Source organism: Somniosus microcephalus, chromosome 15 (assembly GCF_052327205.1).
Source record: "Somniosus microcephalus isolate GS21.2 chromosome 15, FLI_Smic_1.0, whole genome shotgun sequence".
NCBI classification, from domain to species: domain Eukaryota; kingdom Metazoa; phylum Chordata; class Chondrichthyes; order Squaliformes; family Somniosidae; genus Somniosus; species Somniosus microcephalus.
The window spans coordinates 41,934,966-41,954,804 of record NC_141001.1 but is presented as its reverse complement, the minus strand read 5'-3'; the positions used below and the strand labels follow the sequence as shown (position 1 = coordinate 41,954,804).

Sequence of the window (19,839 nt, the reverse complement as noted above, 5' to 3'; positions counted from 1 at the left end):
CCAGCCAGTCTATGTCCTCTTGAAGTCTATCACTATCCACCTCACTGTTCACTATACTTCCAAGTTTTGTGTCATATGCAAATTTTGAAATTGTGCCCTGTACACCCAAGTCTAAGTCATTAATATTTATCAAGAAAAGCAGTGGTCCTAGAACCGACCCCTGGGGAACACCACTGTGTACCTTCCTCCAGTCCGATAAACAACCGTTCACCAATACTCTGTTTCCTGTCACTTAGCCAATTTTGTATCCATGCTGCCACTGTCCCTTTTATTCCATGGGCTTCAACTTTGCTGGCAAGCCTATTATGTGGCACTTTGTCGAACGCCTTTTGGAAGTCCATGTACACGTCAACCACATTACCCTCATCAACCCTCGCTGTTACCTCATAAAAAAAACTCGATCAAGTTGGTTAAACACGATTAGCCTTTAACAAATCCGTGCAGGCTTTCTTTAATTAATCCACACTTGTCCAAGTGACTGTTAATTTTGTCCCTGATTATTCTTTCTAAAAGCTTCCCCACTACCGAGGTTAAACTGACCGGCCTATAGTTGCTGGGTTTATCTTTATACCCTTTTTTGAACAATGGTGTAACATTTGCAATTCTCTAGTCCTCTGGCACCACCCCTGTTTCTAAGGAGGATCGGAAGATTATGGCCAGTACCTCCGCGATTTCCTTCTTTACAGCCAATGTTGTTATGTAGCAGTATGAAATGTGGCAGCCAATTTGTGCACAGCAAGCTCCCACAAACAGCAATGACCAGGTAAGCTGTTTTAGTGATGTTGATTGAATTATAAATATTTTCCAGGACACCGGAGATAACTCCCCTCCTCTTCTTCGAAATAGTGCCATGGGATCTTTTACGTCCACCTGAGAGAGCAGATGGGGCCTCAGTTTAATGTCTTTTCCAAAAGACGGCACCTCCGTCAGTGCAGCACTCCCTCAGTCCTGCACTGGAGTGTCAGCCTAGGTTTTTAACGCTCAAGTCTATGGAGTGGGACATGAACCCACAACCTTCTGACTCAAGAGGCGAGAATGCTACCAACTGAGCCACAGCTGACACCAAAGGGCCTCCCTGATCCTATTTTGTGAGCTGCACCCCAGTTCTGCACTGTGGTGTGCAACCATAAATCATAGAGGCACAAAGCAGCCGGAGCTATACCTTTACAGTGTGCATACGGCATGCTGATGATGTAATCTTCATGTCTACTGAGGAACCGCAGTCGTGCTTTCCCATCCAATATGGCAGACATTGAGTTACCTGCAGGAGAGAAAGAAAAAGGTTCTCAGAGAATTAAGCCTCTATGCTCCAAACAGAATTAAGAGTGCGGTGAAACAGTGAACAATCTAGCAGGACGTGTGACACCAGTATGTCAGTCATGAAGTCCACATAATCTGGGACTCTCTTTGCCATTATTTGTCTGAGCTTCTAGAATATTCTTTTAAAACATTTGTGTGCCAATCAGGGTGGGGGGATGTTAATGGTGGGATTTCAGGTACTCCGTGTCAGTATCAGATCAGGCACAGCAAGGGTTAGAGGCAGATTCAAGCTTCCTCCACACTGGGGAAAAAAAGACTTGCATTCATATAGCGCCTTTCATGACCTCAGGACATCCCAATACACTGTATAGCCAAGTGGCCCAATGTGTTTCAGCCCCAAGTTCACAAGAGCAGCCCTCTAATTTTAACTTTTTCCTGTTCTGTGAGATTGCTGATTGATACTGAAATAGGGCCAATTAGTGCTCATGGCCCATACTCGATTGGCGATTGGGTCTACTCACACACATTTCACATAAAGGGTCATTCCACAATCTCGTGCTCCCAGTGGGGAGCCATGCTCACTGGAATTACGGGTTGGAGAATTGGAGCTACAGTAGTGAACCTATCTCTGATCTGCGCTCCCTTTGCATCTGGCTTTCACGCTAGCAGTGTAGAATTACCCCTGCAATACCCTTAAAGCCAGCAAAGGAAATAAATTTTCACCTATCAGCTTGGATTGGATATAGATTCAGTTGAGAGTTCAGTGTTTATAAGACTCTAGTAAAATATCCTGTAATTGAGACTATCCTGTTACTCACACTCAGGATACCCATCTGATACCATCAACCACTCCCACTGCAGGGTAAACTTCCCCATTACTTTCCTACCCCACCCCTCACAAGATACTATAAACTAGAACAGTACTTTATTAGAAGATTCTGATTGCTATTAAATATCTTACCATAAAACTTGGAGCGGGCCAGGATAGAGCCACTGATGCAGAAATTGTCTTTCCTGTTACCGATGTAAAAGGCAGACACCGGGGGATGGTGGGATACCTGTGACGGAGCAGAATGGGCAGTCAGTCTGAAACTTTGTGACCATTTGGAAAACATTCCTAAACAGAAGGGACTCCTACATGGACGCCTCTAACCCAACACTCCCTACCTCTAAAAAGAAAGCTGTGCAACACCCTCACTTCACATCCCTCCCCGACACTAGTGCAGGCATCTCCGTTCCTCACTAAGCATCCCTTTGATATCCCTCTCCCTCCACCCTACAAGATTCCCCTCCTCACCACCACCAATGCTCACCTGACGTTTCAGACATTTTTATTCCTTGGAATCTACATGGCACCTTTCTTTATCTCCAACACCTATCCGACATCCCTATTAGACAGATCCACCCCATAACACCTGCCTGGTATCCTTTTCAGACAGACCCACTCTAACTCTTGTCTGGAGAAGGCATTATAGTGGTTCAAAATAGTTGACAATTGCCCTCCAAAAGTCGATTAGTATTTGCATGATGCATCAGAATATATACAGGAGGACCCAAAGCTAGGCTGGGCACAGACACAATTGGTATTTTACTTTACACAGCATTCCACGGAGAGTGATGTAGCATACGCCAATTTAACGTGAGGGTTACCTGCTCTGAAATGTAGAAGGTGCGGCTGTCGGTTTTGGGGTGGTACCAGTAGCAGCGAAAGGTCTCTCCCAGGATAGGATTATATGGTTTTTTCAGACCCTGCAGGAAACAAAGGATGTGAAGAGGAAAGAAAATTAAACCATCCATCATCTCAGCCTGTGTGAGACATACTTAAAGTGGGTATCAATCTGGCTTGAGTTAATTTCAAAATCAGGCTCAGCTTTGGGGGGTGAAGTCTTGACCCAATGTAGCCCCAGAGGTTGAATCTGAAGGCCACAGTATGCAAATCAGATTGCAGCTGGTTCCTGTCCATGGCCATGCGCATAAATGAAAGGCATTGGTAACCCACAATCAAACAGCTTGAAATGTCATCAACCAGCTATCCTAATTTCCTAAATTCACATTGTTCTGTGATATGGTAGTCTGTGTACAGTTACAATGCAAATGGCCTTTATCAATGGCAGATTGTTTAAAACACTCAACGTATTCAACTGACCATCACTGCAGCAATGAATAGTGGGCCTGTGTGCAGTAACAGGGTGCAAAGTAACAAATGTGAGCACACCTGACGCACGACTGATCTAGTCATTCATTGCTACAAATGGCTCAACCATGTTAAGCATTATGGAGATTACCTCTCACCCCCTGCTCTTGACCTTCCCTCAGTCTTCCATTCTAAATTCCTGTCATCTGTAGTTTCTCCCCTGTTCTCTCCCCATTCCTTCCCCAAGCTCATATCTTCTACCATGAGCACTTCCTGCTCACTTGATCCCCTCCCCACTGAATGTCTGGCCACTCAACTACCCCTCCTTACCCCAAGCATGCCAAAATGATGTAATAGCAGAGCACTTGGAAAACAGTGACAGGATCAGACAAAGTCAACATGGATTTACAAAAGGTAAATTGTGCTTGACTAATCTGGAATTTTTTGAGGATGTAACTGGTAGAATAGATAAGGGAGAACAAGTGGATGTGGTATATTTGGACTTTCAGAAGGCTTTCGATAAGGTCCCGCATAAGAGATTAGCGTGTAAAGTTAAAGCACATGGGATTGGGGGCAAGGTACTGACTTGGATAGAGAACTGGCTGGCAGACAGGAAGCAAAGAGTTGGAATAAACGGCTCTTTTTTTGAGTGGCAGGCAGTGACTAGTGGGGTACTGCAGGGATCGGTGCTAGGACCCCAGCTATTCGCAATATATATTAATGATCTAGACGAGGGAACTAGATGTAATATCTCCAAGTTTGCAGATGACACAAAGCTGGGTGGGCGTGTGTGCTGTGAGGAGGATGCAGAGAAACTCCAGTATGATTTGGACAGGTTGGGTGATTGGGCAGATGTATGGCAGATGCAGTATAATGTGGATAAATGCGAGGTTATCCACTTTGGTGGCAAAAACAGGAAGGCAGGTTATTATCTGAACGGCAATAGATTGGGAGAAGGAGGAAGTGCAACGAGACCTGGGTGTCCTTGTGCACCAGTCGCTGAAGGTAAGCATGCAGGTGCAGCAGGCGGTTAAGGCGGCAAATGGTATGTTGGCCTTCGTAGCGAGAGGATTCGAGTACAGGAGCAAGGATGTCTTGCTGCAGTTGTACAGGGCCTTGGTGAGACCACACCTTGAGTATTGTGTGCAGTTTTGGTCGCCTTATCTGAGGAAGGATGTTCTTGCCATGGAGGGAGTGCAGCGAAGATTCAGCAGTCTGATACCTGGGATGGTAGGAATGACGTACGAGGAGAAATTGGGTCGATTGGGCTTATACTCGCTGGAGTTTAGAAGTATGAGAGGGGATCTCATTGAAACTTATAAAATTCTAACAGGACTAGACAGACTAGATGCAGGAAGGATGTTCCCGATGGCGGCGGAGTCCAGAACCAGGGGTCACAGTCTAAAGATAAGGGGTAAGCCATTTAGGACAGAGATGAGGAGGAATTTCTTCACCCAGAGAGTGGTGAACCTGTGGAATTCTCTACCACACAAGGCAGTTGAGGCCAATTCATTAAATATATTCAAGAAGGAGTTAGATATATTTCTTAAGGCTAAAGGGATCAAGGGATATGGGGGGAAGGCAGGGACAGGGTACTGAATTTGGATGATTAGCCATGAGCTCATTGAATGGCGGAGCAGGCTCGAGGGGCCGAATGGCCTACTCCTGCTCCTATCTTCTATGTTTCTATGTTTCTAAGTTTCTATGTTTCTAAAATTGTAAAGGTTCCCTTTGCTCAGGCACTATCCCCCTCTCTTTCAAAACCACCATCACCCCTTCCTCAAAGTCTTCCCTTAATCCATCCGTCCTCTCCAAATACTGCAACTCCATTTCCTCGCTGAGGTTCCAAACATCTGATCATTATCCAGCTCCATGCCCATCTTTACCAAAATTCTGTGACTCTCCAGTCCAGTTTCCTCCTGCTCACAGCACCAATACTACTCTAGCAATGACAAATGACCTCCTTTGTGCCTGTGATCATGATGCACTATTCCTTCCCATCTCTTGAACGTTTAATATAGTTGACCACATCACTCCTGCATTGTCTTGTCTCCATTTCCTTGGGACTGCCCTCACCCCATACCGTCACCTCCAGAATCCCCCAAGGATCTATCCTCGTCCTCCCTCCTCTTCCTCATCTACCTGCTGCCCTCAGTGACATCATCCACAAGGATGGGATCAGCTTCTAAATGTATGATGATGACACCCAGCTCTACCTCTCCACCACTGTATCCTATAACCACATCTGTACTGTCAGATTGCCTGTGTGATATCAAGTTATGGATGAGTCAAAATTTCCTCTAACTGAACATCAGGAAGAGCAAAGTCATCATTTTCAGCCCCTTCCATAAACTCTGGTCCCTTGCCACTGACTCAATCCCCTCTCTAATCATTTGCTCAGGCTGAACTAGACCGTGGAAAACCTGGTTGAGCTTCGGATCTCTCATCCTATCCATCAACAAGATCACTTACTTCCACCTCTGAAACATAAGTAATATCCTACCCCAGCCTCACAGCTGCAGAAACTCTTAACCATGCTTTTATCACCTAAGTTCATTTTCTCCAATCTCCTCCTTCCCATCCTCCAACATCAAAAACTCAGCTGCCCATATTCTGTTGTTCACTAAGCCCTGCTTGTCCATCACTCCCATCTCCAGTTTTACATGGTTAATGCAAAATTAAATGAACTGACCAAGCAAATTCTGGCAAGGCTAATGTCACAATTCACTGACGGACAACCAGCCATCATAATGGGGACCGCAAAATACAACACAAATTTCCAGGGCCAGTGTCTCTGGGCAGAGTGCCATCTTTCAAGTCTCCTACCTATTGGCACCATATCCTGGTACCCACCCCACTGCCTCTCAGCCTCTTTCTCCTGGTACTGCCCCACTGCTCTTGCCATCACGTTCTCCCGGAACTGCCTTACCTTTGGTTTCTTGTAAAAGCCAGACAGGTACCATCGCACCACCTGTTTCATGCGACTGTATGCATTCTCTTCCAGGGCAGCTCTGGAGGAACAATGGAGAGGAGATATCAGAAGCTCCAACTGCAGCCATTCATACTCTGCCAGTCTCGGGCATCTTCCCTATGCTTGAAAAGTTCAAATAATCTTCAGCACTTTGAGCCACTATTTAAAATGTTTTTGTGTCGTCCACTGTGAACATTTGAAAACCTGCTTGCACAATGTTATGACCACTTTAAGGAGGTTGCCTGCACTTGCAACCTAGATTTTCGCAATATTTGACACAGTGAAGTAAAGGGTCCAAGGAATTTGTTGCTAGACCAACATTTGGTGAACACCAAAAGGAATGCCAGCACTAGGGGAATGAACGCTTTCCATTTTAGATACCCAGGGCTAAAAATTGAGTAGCGCCCCATTTGGGGCGCTAACTTCACCAGGGCGCTACTTTTGTGCCCCGGAAAAATTAGCGTCCCTGCGCCGGAACTCGAGTGGTTGCGCCCCAAGAGGGAAGCGGGGCGCTCGTATCCCTCTTGGGGCGCTGAGAGTCAATATCGCGGAGCTACGTGCTATGGCACGTCGCGCCTTGGTATTGCAGGCCTTCCTCCCCTTCTTAAAAGGGAGGGGCCTTGCGCAGTGCGACCCAGGGCCCAGCTGGGCCCCCGGGGATCGGGAGTGCCGGCAAAAGAACCTGGCACTCAAGAGAAGTGCCGGGCTCTTGCAGCACAGCTGGCACTCCGCGGGGTGGGGGTGTTCAGGAGGCCGGTGACGGGAGCGCAGGCAGGTGGCCAGCAACAAAAATGTCCGCCCCGCACCCTGCCTTTAAATTGCGCCTCCCTTGCCGCAGGTAGGCCCCCCTGACCCCGTCGGACATAGCACCCGGTGATAAGTCAGGGGGCGCTCCCGAAGATCGCGGCCGATGATGTCATTGCCGGTGGCGCAGCGCTGTGGGGCGCTACCGGTTAGCGTCGCCACTAACCTCCCGCTGAATTTCACGGGAGGCATGGGCGGCGCCACGCCTGGGCGCTAGTTGCTTTGCGCCCCGTTAGCACTCTAATGAGCATTAAGAGGGGTTTTGGCTTTACCATAGAATGAGGGCTGATGGTTCTACTCAAACTATAGATGGTGTAGTTTTAATAGATTTTATTCAGTTGCTATGGATGCTGGGAAATGCCTACTTTGTAAAAGCATACACTGGACAACAAGAGAAAATGAAACCGTAGTGAGTCCCAGTTCTGACAACACCCCACAACTTGTTGGGGTACTCTTTGTTTGGAAAATCAGACAAGTGTTCAGGATGGAAGGGTAATGTTGAAATATTAGTGGGCAATAAACTCCAAGTGAACTAGTAAAGACATTGAATGGTTGAACTTTCACGGCAAAATAAAAAAGGACAGCAATCTTGCAATAACTGCAACAAGTCTTGTGGTCACTTTCTTCCATTTGCTTGCATCACAATGTGTATGACGAGCATTTCCTTATGCCACTGCAGAATGTGTCACTGAGATAGTACAAGTTAAATAAATAAAAATCAGGCTTTCATGTAATGGAATAACATACTTGGAATGACTGCAGGCTGTATAACCTGAATGTGGAACCTGCTACCACATGCAGCAGCAGGTGATGAGAGAACCAACTTGAAAAACCTACTTGACCTCGTCCTCACCAAACTACCTGTCACAGATGAATCTGCCCATGACAGTACTGGTAGGAGTGACCACCGCACAGTCCCTGTGGAGACGTCGTCCTGTCTTCACACTGAGAACACCCTCGTGCAAAATGGGATAGATTCAGAACAGATCTAGCAGCTCAAAACTGGGCATCCATGAGGTGCTGTGGGCCAGCCGCAGCAGTAGAACTGTATACCATCAAATCTGTAACCTCATGGCCTGGCATATTCCTCACTCTACCATTATCATCAAGCCAGGGGACCAACCCTGGTTCAATGAGGAGTGTAGAAGAGCATGCCAGGAGCAGCACCAGGCGTACCTAAAAATGAGGTGCCAACCTGGTGAAGCTACAATACAGGACTACATGCGTGCTAAACAGTGGAAACAGCATGCTACAAACAGAGCTAACCAATGGATCAGATCAAAGCTCTGCAGTCCTGCCACATCCAGTCGAGAATGGTGGTGGACAATTAAACAACGAACAGGAGGAGGCAGTTCCATGAACATCCCCATCCTCAATGATGGTGGAGCCCAGCATGTGAGTGCAAAATACAAGGCTGAAGCGTTTGCAACCATCTTCAGCCAGAAGTGACGAGCAGATGATCCATTTCAGCCTCCTCCTAAGGTCGCCACCATCACAGAAGCCAGTCTGCAGCCAATTCGATTCACTCCACGTGATATCAAGAAACAGCTGAGCGCACTGGATACAGCAAAGGCTGTGGGCCCCGACAACATCCCGGTTGTAGAGCTGAAGATTTGTGCTCCAGAACTAGCCACGCCTCTAGCCAAGCTGTTCCAGTACAGCTACAACACTGGTATCTACCCAACAAAGTGGAAAATTGACCAGGTATGTCCTGTCCACAAAAAGGACAAATCAATCCGGCCAATTACCACTCCATCAGTTTACTCTCAATCATCAGCAAAGTGATGGAAGGGGTCATTGACAGTGCTATCAAGCGGCACTTGCTCACCAATAACCTGCTTACCGATGCTCAGTTTGGGTTCCGCCAGGACCACTCTGCTCCAGACCTCTTTGACCGAGTGTGGCATCAAGGAGCCTTAGCAAAATTGAAGTCAGTGGGAATCAGGGGGAAAACTCTTCACTGGCTGGACTCATACCCAGCACAAAGGAAGATGGTTGTGGTTGTTGGAGGCCAATCATCTCAGCCCCAGGACATCACTGCAGAATTCACGGCAGTGTCCTAGACCCAACCGCCTTCAGCTGCTTTATCAATGACCTTCCCTCCATCATAAGGTCAGAAGTAGGGATGTCCGCTGATGATTGCAGAGTGTTCTGTTCCACTCGCAACTCCTCCGATAATGAAGCAGTCAGTGCCCGCATGCAGCAAGATCTGGACAACGTTTAGGCTGGGGCTGATAAGTGACAAGTAATATTCGCACCACAAGTGCCAGGCAATGACCATCTCCAACAAGAGAGAACCTAACCACCTCCCCTTGACATTCACTGGCATTACCATTGTGGAATCCTCCACCATCAATTTCCTGGGGTCACCACTGACCAGAGACTTAACTGGACATAAATACTGTGGCTACAAGAGCAGGTCAGAGGCTTGGTATTCTGCGGTGAGTGACTCGCCTCCTGACTCCCCAAAGCCTTTCCATCATCTACAAGGCACAAGTCAGGAGTGTGATGGAATACTCGCCACTTGCCTGGATGAGTGCAGCTCCAACAACACTCAAGAAGCTCGACGCCATCCAGTACAAAGCAGCCCACTTGATTGGCACCCCCATCCACGAGCTTAAACATTCACTCCCTCCACCACTGACATACCAGTGTCTGCAATGTGTACAATCCACAAGATGCACTACAGCAACTCGCCAAGCCTTCTTCGACAGCACCTCCCAAACAGGCGACCGCTACCACCTAAAAGGACAAGGACAGCAGGCGCATGGGATCGCCACCACCTCCAAGTCACACACCATCCTGACTTGGAAATATATCGCCGTTCCTTCATCGTCGCTGGGTCAAAATCCTCAAACTCCCTACCTTCACCACACGGACTGCAGTGGTTCAAGAAGGCAGCTTACCACTATTTTCTCAAGGACAATTCAGGATGGACAATACATGTTGACCTTGCCAGCGATGCCCACATCTCGTGAATGAATAAAAAAAGAGTGGTTAATGCAAATAGCATAGATACATTTAAGGGGAAGCTAGATAAGTACATGAGAAAGGAATGAATAGAAAGATATGTTGAAATGATATGAAGTAAATAGAGTGGGAGGAGACTCGCGTAGAGCATAAACATTGGCCTGTTTCTGTGCTGTAAATTCTATGTAATTAAGTTCCCTCCCATCAAACACCCTCAGGTGGCAAGTGTGGGTTAGATGCTCCTCCCACACTGCACATCAAGTACTCCCAAGCCACATAAGCACAATTAGATCTTGTGTTAAGTTCCTTCTGCATTGCCTTGTACTCCCTACTGTACGAGAAAGACATTTTTTCTTTTCTCACACAATTGTTTTGGTCCCTTTGAGTGAGAGTGCCAATTTAGCGCAAATAATGTTTTAGATCCTGTACTTCCACAGAGACAGGTGACTCTCAAACCATCCATGAGCTGGATTACAACCCAGGTCTAATGACCTGCATACCCAGTCCCTTGGGGTCTTTTGATGGTGGAATCATTTGAAACCTCTAATACTCTAAGAAATATTTACAAAAACTCTGGTCCCAGTAAACTTTTATTTTATTCACAGACGCTCCCCCAGTGTTGATCTTTCCACCTTCACAAAATACCTCTCTGAAAATCACTGCTTTCGGCTAGCTAAGAGTGGTTATTCATTGCTACAGAGGATCATGCAGCTCTCATAAGAAGAAAAAAAAGAACTTGCATTTATATTGCGCCTTTCAAGACCTCAGGATATCTCAGTGATTTATAGCCAATGAACTACTTTTTTGAAGTGTAGTCACTGTTGTAATGTAATAATGTCATGCTGCTTGTTACTACATATCTAGCAGGTAGAATTCCAGCCACCTCCAAATTATTACCCATCAGGTGGCCAACCACATACTCAATAACACAATGCATCAGGTGATAATTCAGTTAGTTTTCCCAATGTTACCATTACAGAAGTATATAACAGGTAGGAATTCAGGAAACCACTCTCCCTTCTGTTTGAATCCTTCCAATGCTTTAACTGAGGCCACATTCACCATTTTGGGGCCAGCCTGTCCCACCTGTGGCTTTAATTGCTACACCAGGTGGCAGCCTATTGTACCTAAGGCTGCCTTCACCATTCTGGGCAGCAGCCTGTCCCATTCAAGTTTGCATACAGTCGGCTAGATGAAAGCTTATCCCACCCAAGGCCATATTCACTGCAGTGGGTGGCAGCCCCTTCCACCCAAGTCTACAAACACCAAATTCCTTTAAGTTATGCAGGGGTTGATGAATCTCCTTCCCTATGGTTAATGGTCCCTTTATCCCATTTCATTCAGTAAACACCCCCCTGCATCACAAATGTACTCTTACTAGCAACTCTGTAACTGGCTCAATAACATACAACTAGAACATCAAGAATTCATAATTAGCCCACCTTAATATTCTAATTAACATGCACTTTGAAACACACCTACTATGATCAGCAATGCACAATAAATCACAGACTGTAAGAATCCATTGCGTGAAGGACAGTGTCTCCAGCTGGGTGCATTACATAATTGAGTCTTCAACTCTTCTGCTGCTACAACCACTGGAGTGGCCCACTGCAACCCTCCAGCAGATGGAGTGACGCTGCACGGCCCTGCAAACAACGTGGCAGTCTGCTGCAGCCTTCCAGTCTGCAAACCAGTTCAATATAGTCAACCAGCTACCACAGTTTTCCATCTTCAGGAGAGGCCTATCGCAGCCCCCCATAATGTACTACATGGTTCAAAATCTAATGCGTGGATGCGTTCCTTCAAGAATTCCTTAAACTATGATAAAATGAGTCCACTATGACATAATATAGGAGGCTGCTCACATCCATAGGCTGCAAGGCAGCGTCTCCGGAAGGACTTGACAATCCACTCCATCTGGGAATGTTGGTGCTGGTAAAAGATTGGAGGCAGGTTGTGTAGAGCAGAAAAAGGTCACTTACTGAGAGAGTAGGTCAGAGTGGTAGTAGTAGTCAGACAATTTGTCCAGAAACGAGCGAGGCTCCAGGATAAAGGTTGGTAGTACGACTCGGGATAGGTCCATTCCAGGTCGGAGCTGCTTCAACACTGTCCACATCAGACTCCTGTTTTCCTCAGTCACTTTTTCAGTCTGAGTGGTTTCACCAATCTGCAGACCAAAAAGATCAAGTTACTGTCAGTAACATTGGGGCTCTTCCTTCAGAACCAACAAGGCAAAGTTCCCCATTGTCTCAGATTCAGAAAGACCACTGCAATGGGTTCAACTCTCCTGGGTTTGTTTGGAAGAGGAAACATCAGCCATGGTTCTTACTCCTGACCACTATCCAATGGCCCCTGCAGGAAAGTGTACGTGTGGATGGATCGGGCTCAGCAGTGGTGCCTTTGCAGTTGACTGACCTGCCATCAATCAATGTCTAGACTCACAAATGAAGAATAGCAGCTTAGGCAAGATACCAGAGGGCACTCAGCAACCATGAAACTGTACTCCAGTAAGAGTCCGCTTCAGGAAAGGAGGGGAAATAATTTTTATAAATTAAGCAAAATTAGTACACTTAACTTCAAAGAGTACATCAAACTCTACACCCAATGTTCAAGCAGCTTTCCCACTGCAATGCACCTTTCAGTTCACAAATGTGACTCCTCCCTCTTTGATGCAATGTTTTGCAGTCCAACCTCACGCAAAAGGGAATCAGATCTCCAGTGATTGCCACTCTGGGAGTTTGTATGCCCAAGGCCACACAGTCACTAGGAAAACAATCTCTTAAATCCCATTTCTATATGCAGAGAGACTCTGCTGTATAGCTCTTACTTCTCCAAAGTTCTCTGAACTGTCTGCCACATAAGTCGTCTCTGTTAAGTCCTTCCTGCTCATCTCCTCCTGGATTTCGGACAGGTCTGTGTCACTTTCCTCACTCCTGCTGCTCTTGTCGTTCGTGTCATTCTCCAGCTCCTCATGGTGGGGATCATTTTCTCGGTCTGATTTATCGGAGTACATATCAGCGTCTTTGTACTGATCATGGTTTAGAAACTCGGCATCATTTAAACTTAAGAGTGGGAGAGAAAATAAGAGATAAGTCTAAGAGTAACAACCAGAACCAAAAGAATTACTAAACTACACAAATGGGTTTTAGGAAGGTTTTCGAAGGAGGAGAGAGAAGTAGAAAATGAAGTGTTTACAGAGGAAGTTTCAGAGGGTTATACGTGGTAGTGGATAGAACATGGGATTTGAAGCTCAGCTCTGGGTTGAATAAGACGCTGATGTTGCACACAGCCTAGTTCAGCCTCAGCTAATGCCCAGGAGTAGCAAAGAAGCAGTCTTCCCAATGTTCAACTGCAAAAAGTTCTAGCTTAATGTCAGACAACGAGTTTCACAGTGCAGAGGTGGTTGTGGGGTCAAGAGCAGTCCAATTATAAAGCCACAGAAATTTACAGCATAGAATGAGGTCATTCGTCCCATCGTGTCTGTGCTGGGCCTTTGTTAAGAGTAATCCAAAACTAATTCCACTGCCATGCTCGCAATAGCAGAATTAATGTCGTTAGCATACATATGGAAACTGACTTCATGATTGTGGATGATGTCACCAAGGGATAGCGTGTAAATGAGAAAGGGGAGGGGCCAAGGATCAAACCTTGGGAAACTTTGGAGATGTGGGGACAGGAGGAGAAGCAAACTGTTGGAGATGCACTGGCTGTGCAGGAGAGGTAGGAGTAGAACCATGCAAGGGCACTCCAATGGAGCTGGGCAACAGAGGAGAGGTAGTATAACAGGAAGGTGTGCTTGACCATGCTAAACACCACGTAGAGGTCAAAGAAAGCACTCCACAGTTGCAATCACAGTTCACAATTGTTTGTAAATTTGACTGGGGCTGTCTTGTCTCATTGCTGTGAGGAGGGCAGAAACCAGACTGAAGGTATCTGAACATGGACTTGGAAAGGTGGACAAGGAGATGGGAAGCAACACATATAAGGAGATTGGAGGCAGGGTAGTACTGCTAGAGGACAGATGGATCAAGAGTGGGCTTTCTGAGGAGGGCGATGATGATGGCTTTGAAAAAGAGTCAGACATTGCCTATGCAAAGGGAGCCATTTATGATGTTAGCAAGCACGGGGACCAGGACAGGTAGTTGAGTGGTCAGAAATTGGGTGGGGAGTGTAACAAGGAAGAGGTGAGCTTGGTGAGGGAAAGGAGAAAACATTGCAGAATGACTAGGGATCAGGGCTTGAGTGAATGAGGGGATGGGGTGACCAGGGGCATGGGAGTAGAGGTGGGGTAATTTGTGGCTACAGAGGCAGCTCATGGATGATCTCAATCTTGGATATTAAGAAATCAATGAGCTCCATGCACCTGGAGTTAGAAGTGAGGCTGGTCATTTTCCTCCTGGGCTCTGCAGCCTTCTGAGCTGAACACTGACTTTAGCAACTTGCTATTTTAGCTCCCCCATGTTCCCGCCAGTTTCTCCCATTCACATTCTATACAGTTCTATTCAACTTTTGTCTTTGTATTGCCTTGTTATAGTATGACATTTGAGACCTTTTAGGTAATTGTGTAATGAGTCAGAAGTGAGGGCCTCACAGTGCCAGCTTCACACTTGGACTAAATGACCCTGCAGGTAGGTTTAAGAAGGACCTCTTCATTCTCACTTTGCCTCTTTACACACAGTACACTGTCCTCCCCAGCTCCTATAGTGGGCACTCATTTTATGTGAGGGAACTGTCCCATACATGATAATGTTGAGACCCCGCAGCTACATTGTCAAGACTCCCCCATCGATTGTATTCCCTGGTCTACAGCACCCGCCAGTGCTGTAATGTCCAGTGCAAACCACATAGGCTGCACATTAGCTGTACACTCTAATGCCCAACCCATTAACTGTGGTCATACCTACATTGGCCAGTCCACTTCCTTATCCGTAGCCTATACTGATTACCAGCACCAACGACTGGTCCTACCATACCTCAGACTGTGATTATTGAATGGACTCTCGGGTCAGAACTAGTTGCCTCCTTCCACATCTATTAGCCTGGATGTACATGTAAAACATCCACCCTCCAGGGCCCAGTGAAATAGGTCTATAGGAGAGTCTATATTTGTGCACCTACTGGATAAGCTCCTGGTGGGTGGGACTGAATCCTCGTAGCAGACTGTACAGCCCTGGCTGAGTCGTATCCATCGAGTAGTTCAGATCACCATCCTTCCCGTCCTTAACTGTGCTGCGTTTAAGAAGACTCGAACACCGCAGAGCTAATTCCAGAGCGTCCATCCAACATCGACCTAAGGAGAGACAAAAAATGTCAGGAATAAACCAGGGAATATACATTAATGATACATACAGGAATCAGCAAATAAACCTAGCACGTTCAAGCATGTGCCAGGAATACACTGAGGAATGTAGATCCAACACAAAATTGGAAGTGCACATCAAGAATATAGCCAGGAAGGTGTACATCAGGAGTACGTCGCTCTATACTGAATACAGATATCAGCCGAAACCAACACTAACAGCTGGGCCTGTTAAAAAGCAGCAACTCTTTGAAGAATTCTGCGAAGAAATCGGTTTGTGAGTAAGAAGAGCATGGCATCATTTTGTCATGATGACATGTGCTTTGTATTTTGATCATTTACATTGACATGTGAGCTGTTTGTAAACAAATTTATACAAATATTAGGAACATAGGTACAGGAGTAGGCCAATCAGCCCCTCGAGTCTGTTCTGCCATTCAACGAAATCGTGGCTGATTTGCATCCTAACTCCATCCACCTGCCTTGGCTCCATATCCCTTAATACCCTTAGCTAGCAAAAATCTATCAATCTCAGATTTAAAATGATTAATTGAGCTAGCATCTACTACTATTTGTGGGAGTGTGTTCCTAACTTCCCTCCTGATAGTCCTGGCTCTGATTTTAAGGTTATGCCCCCTTGTCCTATACTCCCCCACCAGCAGAAAAAGTTTCTCGCTATCTACCCTATCAATTCCTTTCAAAATCCTAAAACCTCAATTAAATCACCCCCTAACCTATATTTTAGGGAATACAAGCCTTGTTTATGTAATCTCATAATCTAACCTTTGGAGCCCTGGTAACATTCTGGTGAATCTACGCTGCACTCCTTCAAAGACCAATATATCCTTTCTAAGGTGCAGTGCCCAGAACTGTACACAGTAATCCAGATGTGGTCTAACCAGGGCTTTGTATAGCTGTAGCAAAACTTCCTCCCCTTTATATTCTAGCCTTTTTGATTTTTTTTTGTACCTGACTACTGCATTTTAGTTATCTGTGTACTTAGACCCCCATATGTCTTTGGACCTCTTCTAGTCCTTGCTTTTCATCATTTAAAAAATACTTGGTCCAAAATGGATGACCTCACACTTAGCTGCGTTGAAATCCATCTGCCACAGTTTTGCCCACTCATTTAACCTATCAATGTCTGTTTATAATTTTATCTTCCCGTCTACACTACTTACTATGGCACTAATCTTAATGTCATCAGCAAACTTAGATATATGGTGCTCTATTGCGTTATCTAAGTCATTAATAAATGTAGTGAACAGTTGAGACCCGATCACAGATCCTTGTGGGGCACCCCTTAACCTTCTATATTTCAGGGAATCCTTCCAATTCGAGTACATACCCATTATCTCTACTCTGTCTTCTACTGCGTAAACAGACTCCGAACCAGTTCAATAATTTGCCTTCACAGAAATCACAGAAACCCACACAGTGCAGATAGAGGCCATTTCGGCCCATCGAGCCTGCACCGACACATATCCCACCCAATCCCCGTAACCCCTACACCAACACATATCCCACCCTATCCCCGTAACCCCACATATTTAATCCCCCTAACACTAAGGGTCAATTTATCATAGCCAATCAACCTAACCCGCACATCTTTGGACTGTGGGAGGAAACCGGAGCACCCGGAGGAAACCCACGCAAACACGGGGAGAATGTGCAAACTCCACACAGTCAGTCAGTCACCCGAGGCCGGATTCGAACCCGGGTCCCTGGCGCTGTGAGGCAACAGTGCTAACCACTATGCCACCGTGCTGCCATGAGCTTTAATTTTAACTAACAGTCTCTTGCATGGAGCCTGATCGAATGTCTTCTGAAAGTCCAAGCACATTTATAGACATTTCCCTGTCTACTACTTTAGTTACTTCCTCAAAAAATTCAATTAGGTTCATTAGACATGACCTATCCTTTACAAATCCACGTTAGCTGTCTCTAATCAATTCAGTCACTCTGTCCTTATTTATAGATTCCAGTAACTTCCCCATAGCATATGTTAGATTAGCAGGTCTATAATTTCCTGGTTTCTTCTCTCACCTTTCTGAAATAATGCAATTTTCCAATTTAAAAAGGGACAATTCCAGAATCAAGAGCGCTTTGGAAGATTATGGCTAAAGCATCTGCAATTTCCGCACCTACTACAGGAAACTTTGTGCTATCCGGCACCGACGGGGCCGAGCTGTTGCCGTTCCCTCAAAACTGCTGGACAAACCAGCGTTAATGTTGAAGCATACGGAGCTTTTCAGCTCCGTATCTGGCAACAAACACTGTTGCTTAGCAACAGCTTCTAAACAGTCGGCCGTACTCTCTGTAGCTTAGCAACAGCTTCAGAGAGACTTTGCAGAGCCTGACTGTTGAAAAAAAAAGCCACGAGAAGAAAAAAAACCTAATTAAACGGCTCCTGATTTTTGCCGGTGGCTCGAGCTTTAGCCTCCGGATAACACAAAGTTTCCTGTAGCTTTAAAACCCTGGGGTGGAAACCCCCTGGACCTGGGGATTTGTCAGTCTTTAGAGCCATTATTTTTTTCTAATACTGTTTTCTTGCTTATTATAACTTTAGTGAGTTCCAGTCCTTATTTTGAAATTCTCATCCTTGTTTTCAAATCCCTCTATGGCCTCACTCCTCCTCATCTCTGTAATTTCCTCCAGCCCTATAATCCCCCTCGAGCTCGGTGCTCTGAATATTCTGGCCTTTTCAACAACCCCGATTTTAAATGCTCCACCATTGGCGGATGTGCCTTCAGCTACCTAGGTCCTAAGCTCTGGAATTCCCTCCCTAAACCTCTCCGTCTCTCCACTTCTCTTTCCACCTTCAAGACGCTCCTTAAAACCTACCTCTTCGACCAAGCTTTTGATCATCTGCTTTAACATCTCATGTGGCTCGGTGTCAATTTTTTTTTTTAATATAACACTCCTGTGAAGCGCCTTGGGACGTTTTATTATGTTAAAGGTGCTATATAATTATAAGTTGTTGTCCTTGATTCATTATTAGTTTCCCTGGAATGTCAGGTATATTATCCCCTTATATAATAAAAACAGAAAATGCTGGTGAAACTCAGCAGGTCAGGCAGCATCTGTGAAGAGAGAAACAGAGTTAATGTTTCAGGTTGATGACCTTCTGTCAGAACTGAAACGTTAACTCTGTTGCTCGCTTCACAGATGCTGCCTGACCTGCTGAGTTTCTCCAGCATTTTCTGTTTTTACTTCAGATTTCCAGCATCTGCAGTATTTTCTTTTAATATTATCCCCTTCCTCTACTGTGAGGACTGACACAAAGTAATTATTCAATAAGTCTGCCACTTCCTTTTTTTCATTTGCATTACCTGCATCTGGTTTTAAAGGGCCCTTTTTCTTCTAATATAATTGTAAAACATTTTGTGTTAATCTTGATATCTCTCCCAACTTTCTTCTTGTATTCCCTTTTTGCAGCTCTTACCATCTTTTTTGTCTTTCTTTGCTGTTCTTTATATCTCTCCCAGTCCCCTGGATCTACACTATTCTTTGCACTTTTGTATGCTCTTTTCTTTGGTTTTATGTTATCTCTCACCTCTTTGCCAGATGGACAGTGTCTCATCAAACACAAAAATATTTTCTTTTTCTTTTATTTTCTGTTTCCTTTTCTCCCTCTTCTGCCAGTGAAGCTGACTGCCTCAGGTATAGTTCCACAGGCACTGGCAATCCTCTGATACTTCATCCATGTGTGAGCTAGGTTAGGGAGTGTTGGCAGGCTATTCGACCGTATAGGCTATCATAGCCGAGGCCAATCCTGTCCTCACCAAAGGTCTACACGTGTGCAGCTTTTAGCGGTGGTACCTGGATAGCGATCAAGAATGGGAAGTTGGCTGATTTGCCCTTCACAGCTCAGAGGCACTGGGGTTCAATTGTAGTTATCATATGATGTTCATAACACACGTTCACACTTGTAAGAACATAAGAACATAAGAAATAGGAGCAGGAGTAGGCCAATCGGCCCCTCGAGCCTGCTCCGCCATTTAATAAGATCATGGCTGATCTGATCCTAACCGCCAATCTACTATCACAGAACCGTCTCCTGAATCTAACAGAATTAGACACACGAAATAGGAGCAGGATCAGGCTACACGGCCCCTGGGCCCACTCCGCTACCCACAGGGCCATGTCTGATCCGAACCTAGACTCATGTCCAAATTCCTGCCCGCTCCCCGTAACCCTTAATTCCCTTTACTTCTAGGAAACTGTCTATTTCTGTTTTAAATTTATGTAATGATGTAGCTTCTACAGCTTTTTGGGGCAGCATATTCCATGGACCTACCACCCTCTGGGTGAAGTAGTTCCTCCTCATCTCAGTTTTGAAAGAGCAGCCCCTTATTCTAAGACTATGCCCCCTAGTTCTAGTTTCACCCATCATCG

The 19,839-nt window shown here is 45.6% G+C and overlaps 1 protein-coding gene across 7 annotated transcripts in view; it reads right to left on the bottom strand.

The window, feature by feature from the left end:
* Positions 1–19,839, bottom strand: part of LOC147106649 (oxysterol-binding protein-related protein 8-like) — a 131,178-nt gene that overhangs the window by 21,649 nt on the left and 89,690 nt on the right. For all 7 annotated transcript variants that reach the window (XR_015080969.1, XM_086007666.1, XM_086007669.1 and 4 more), the window contains 7 exons: positions 15,261–15,432; positions 12,970–13,204; positions 12,125–12,309; positions 6,324–6,405; positions 2,911–3,009; positions 2,222–2,318; positions 1,163–1,261 (listed from right to left, as the gene is read on the bottom strand). Coding sequence is in view for 6 of the 7 variants with exons in the window: in XM_086007666.1 (XP_085863792.1) it covers positions 1,163–1,261; positions 2,222–2,318; positions 2,911–3,009; positions 6,324–6,405; positions 12,125–12,309; positions 12,970–13,204; positions 15,261–15,432 (969 nt within the window). In the remaining variant the exon portion in view is untranslated. The remainder of the gene's footprint in view (positions 1–1,162; positions 1,262–2,221; positions 2,319–2,910; positions 3,010–6,323; positions 6,406–12,124; positions 12,310–12,969; positions 13,205–15,260; positions 15,433–19,839) is intronic.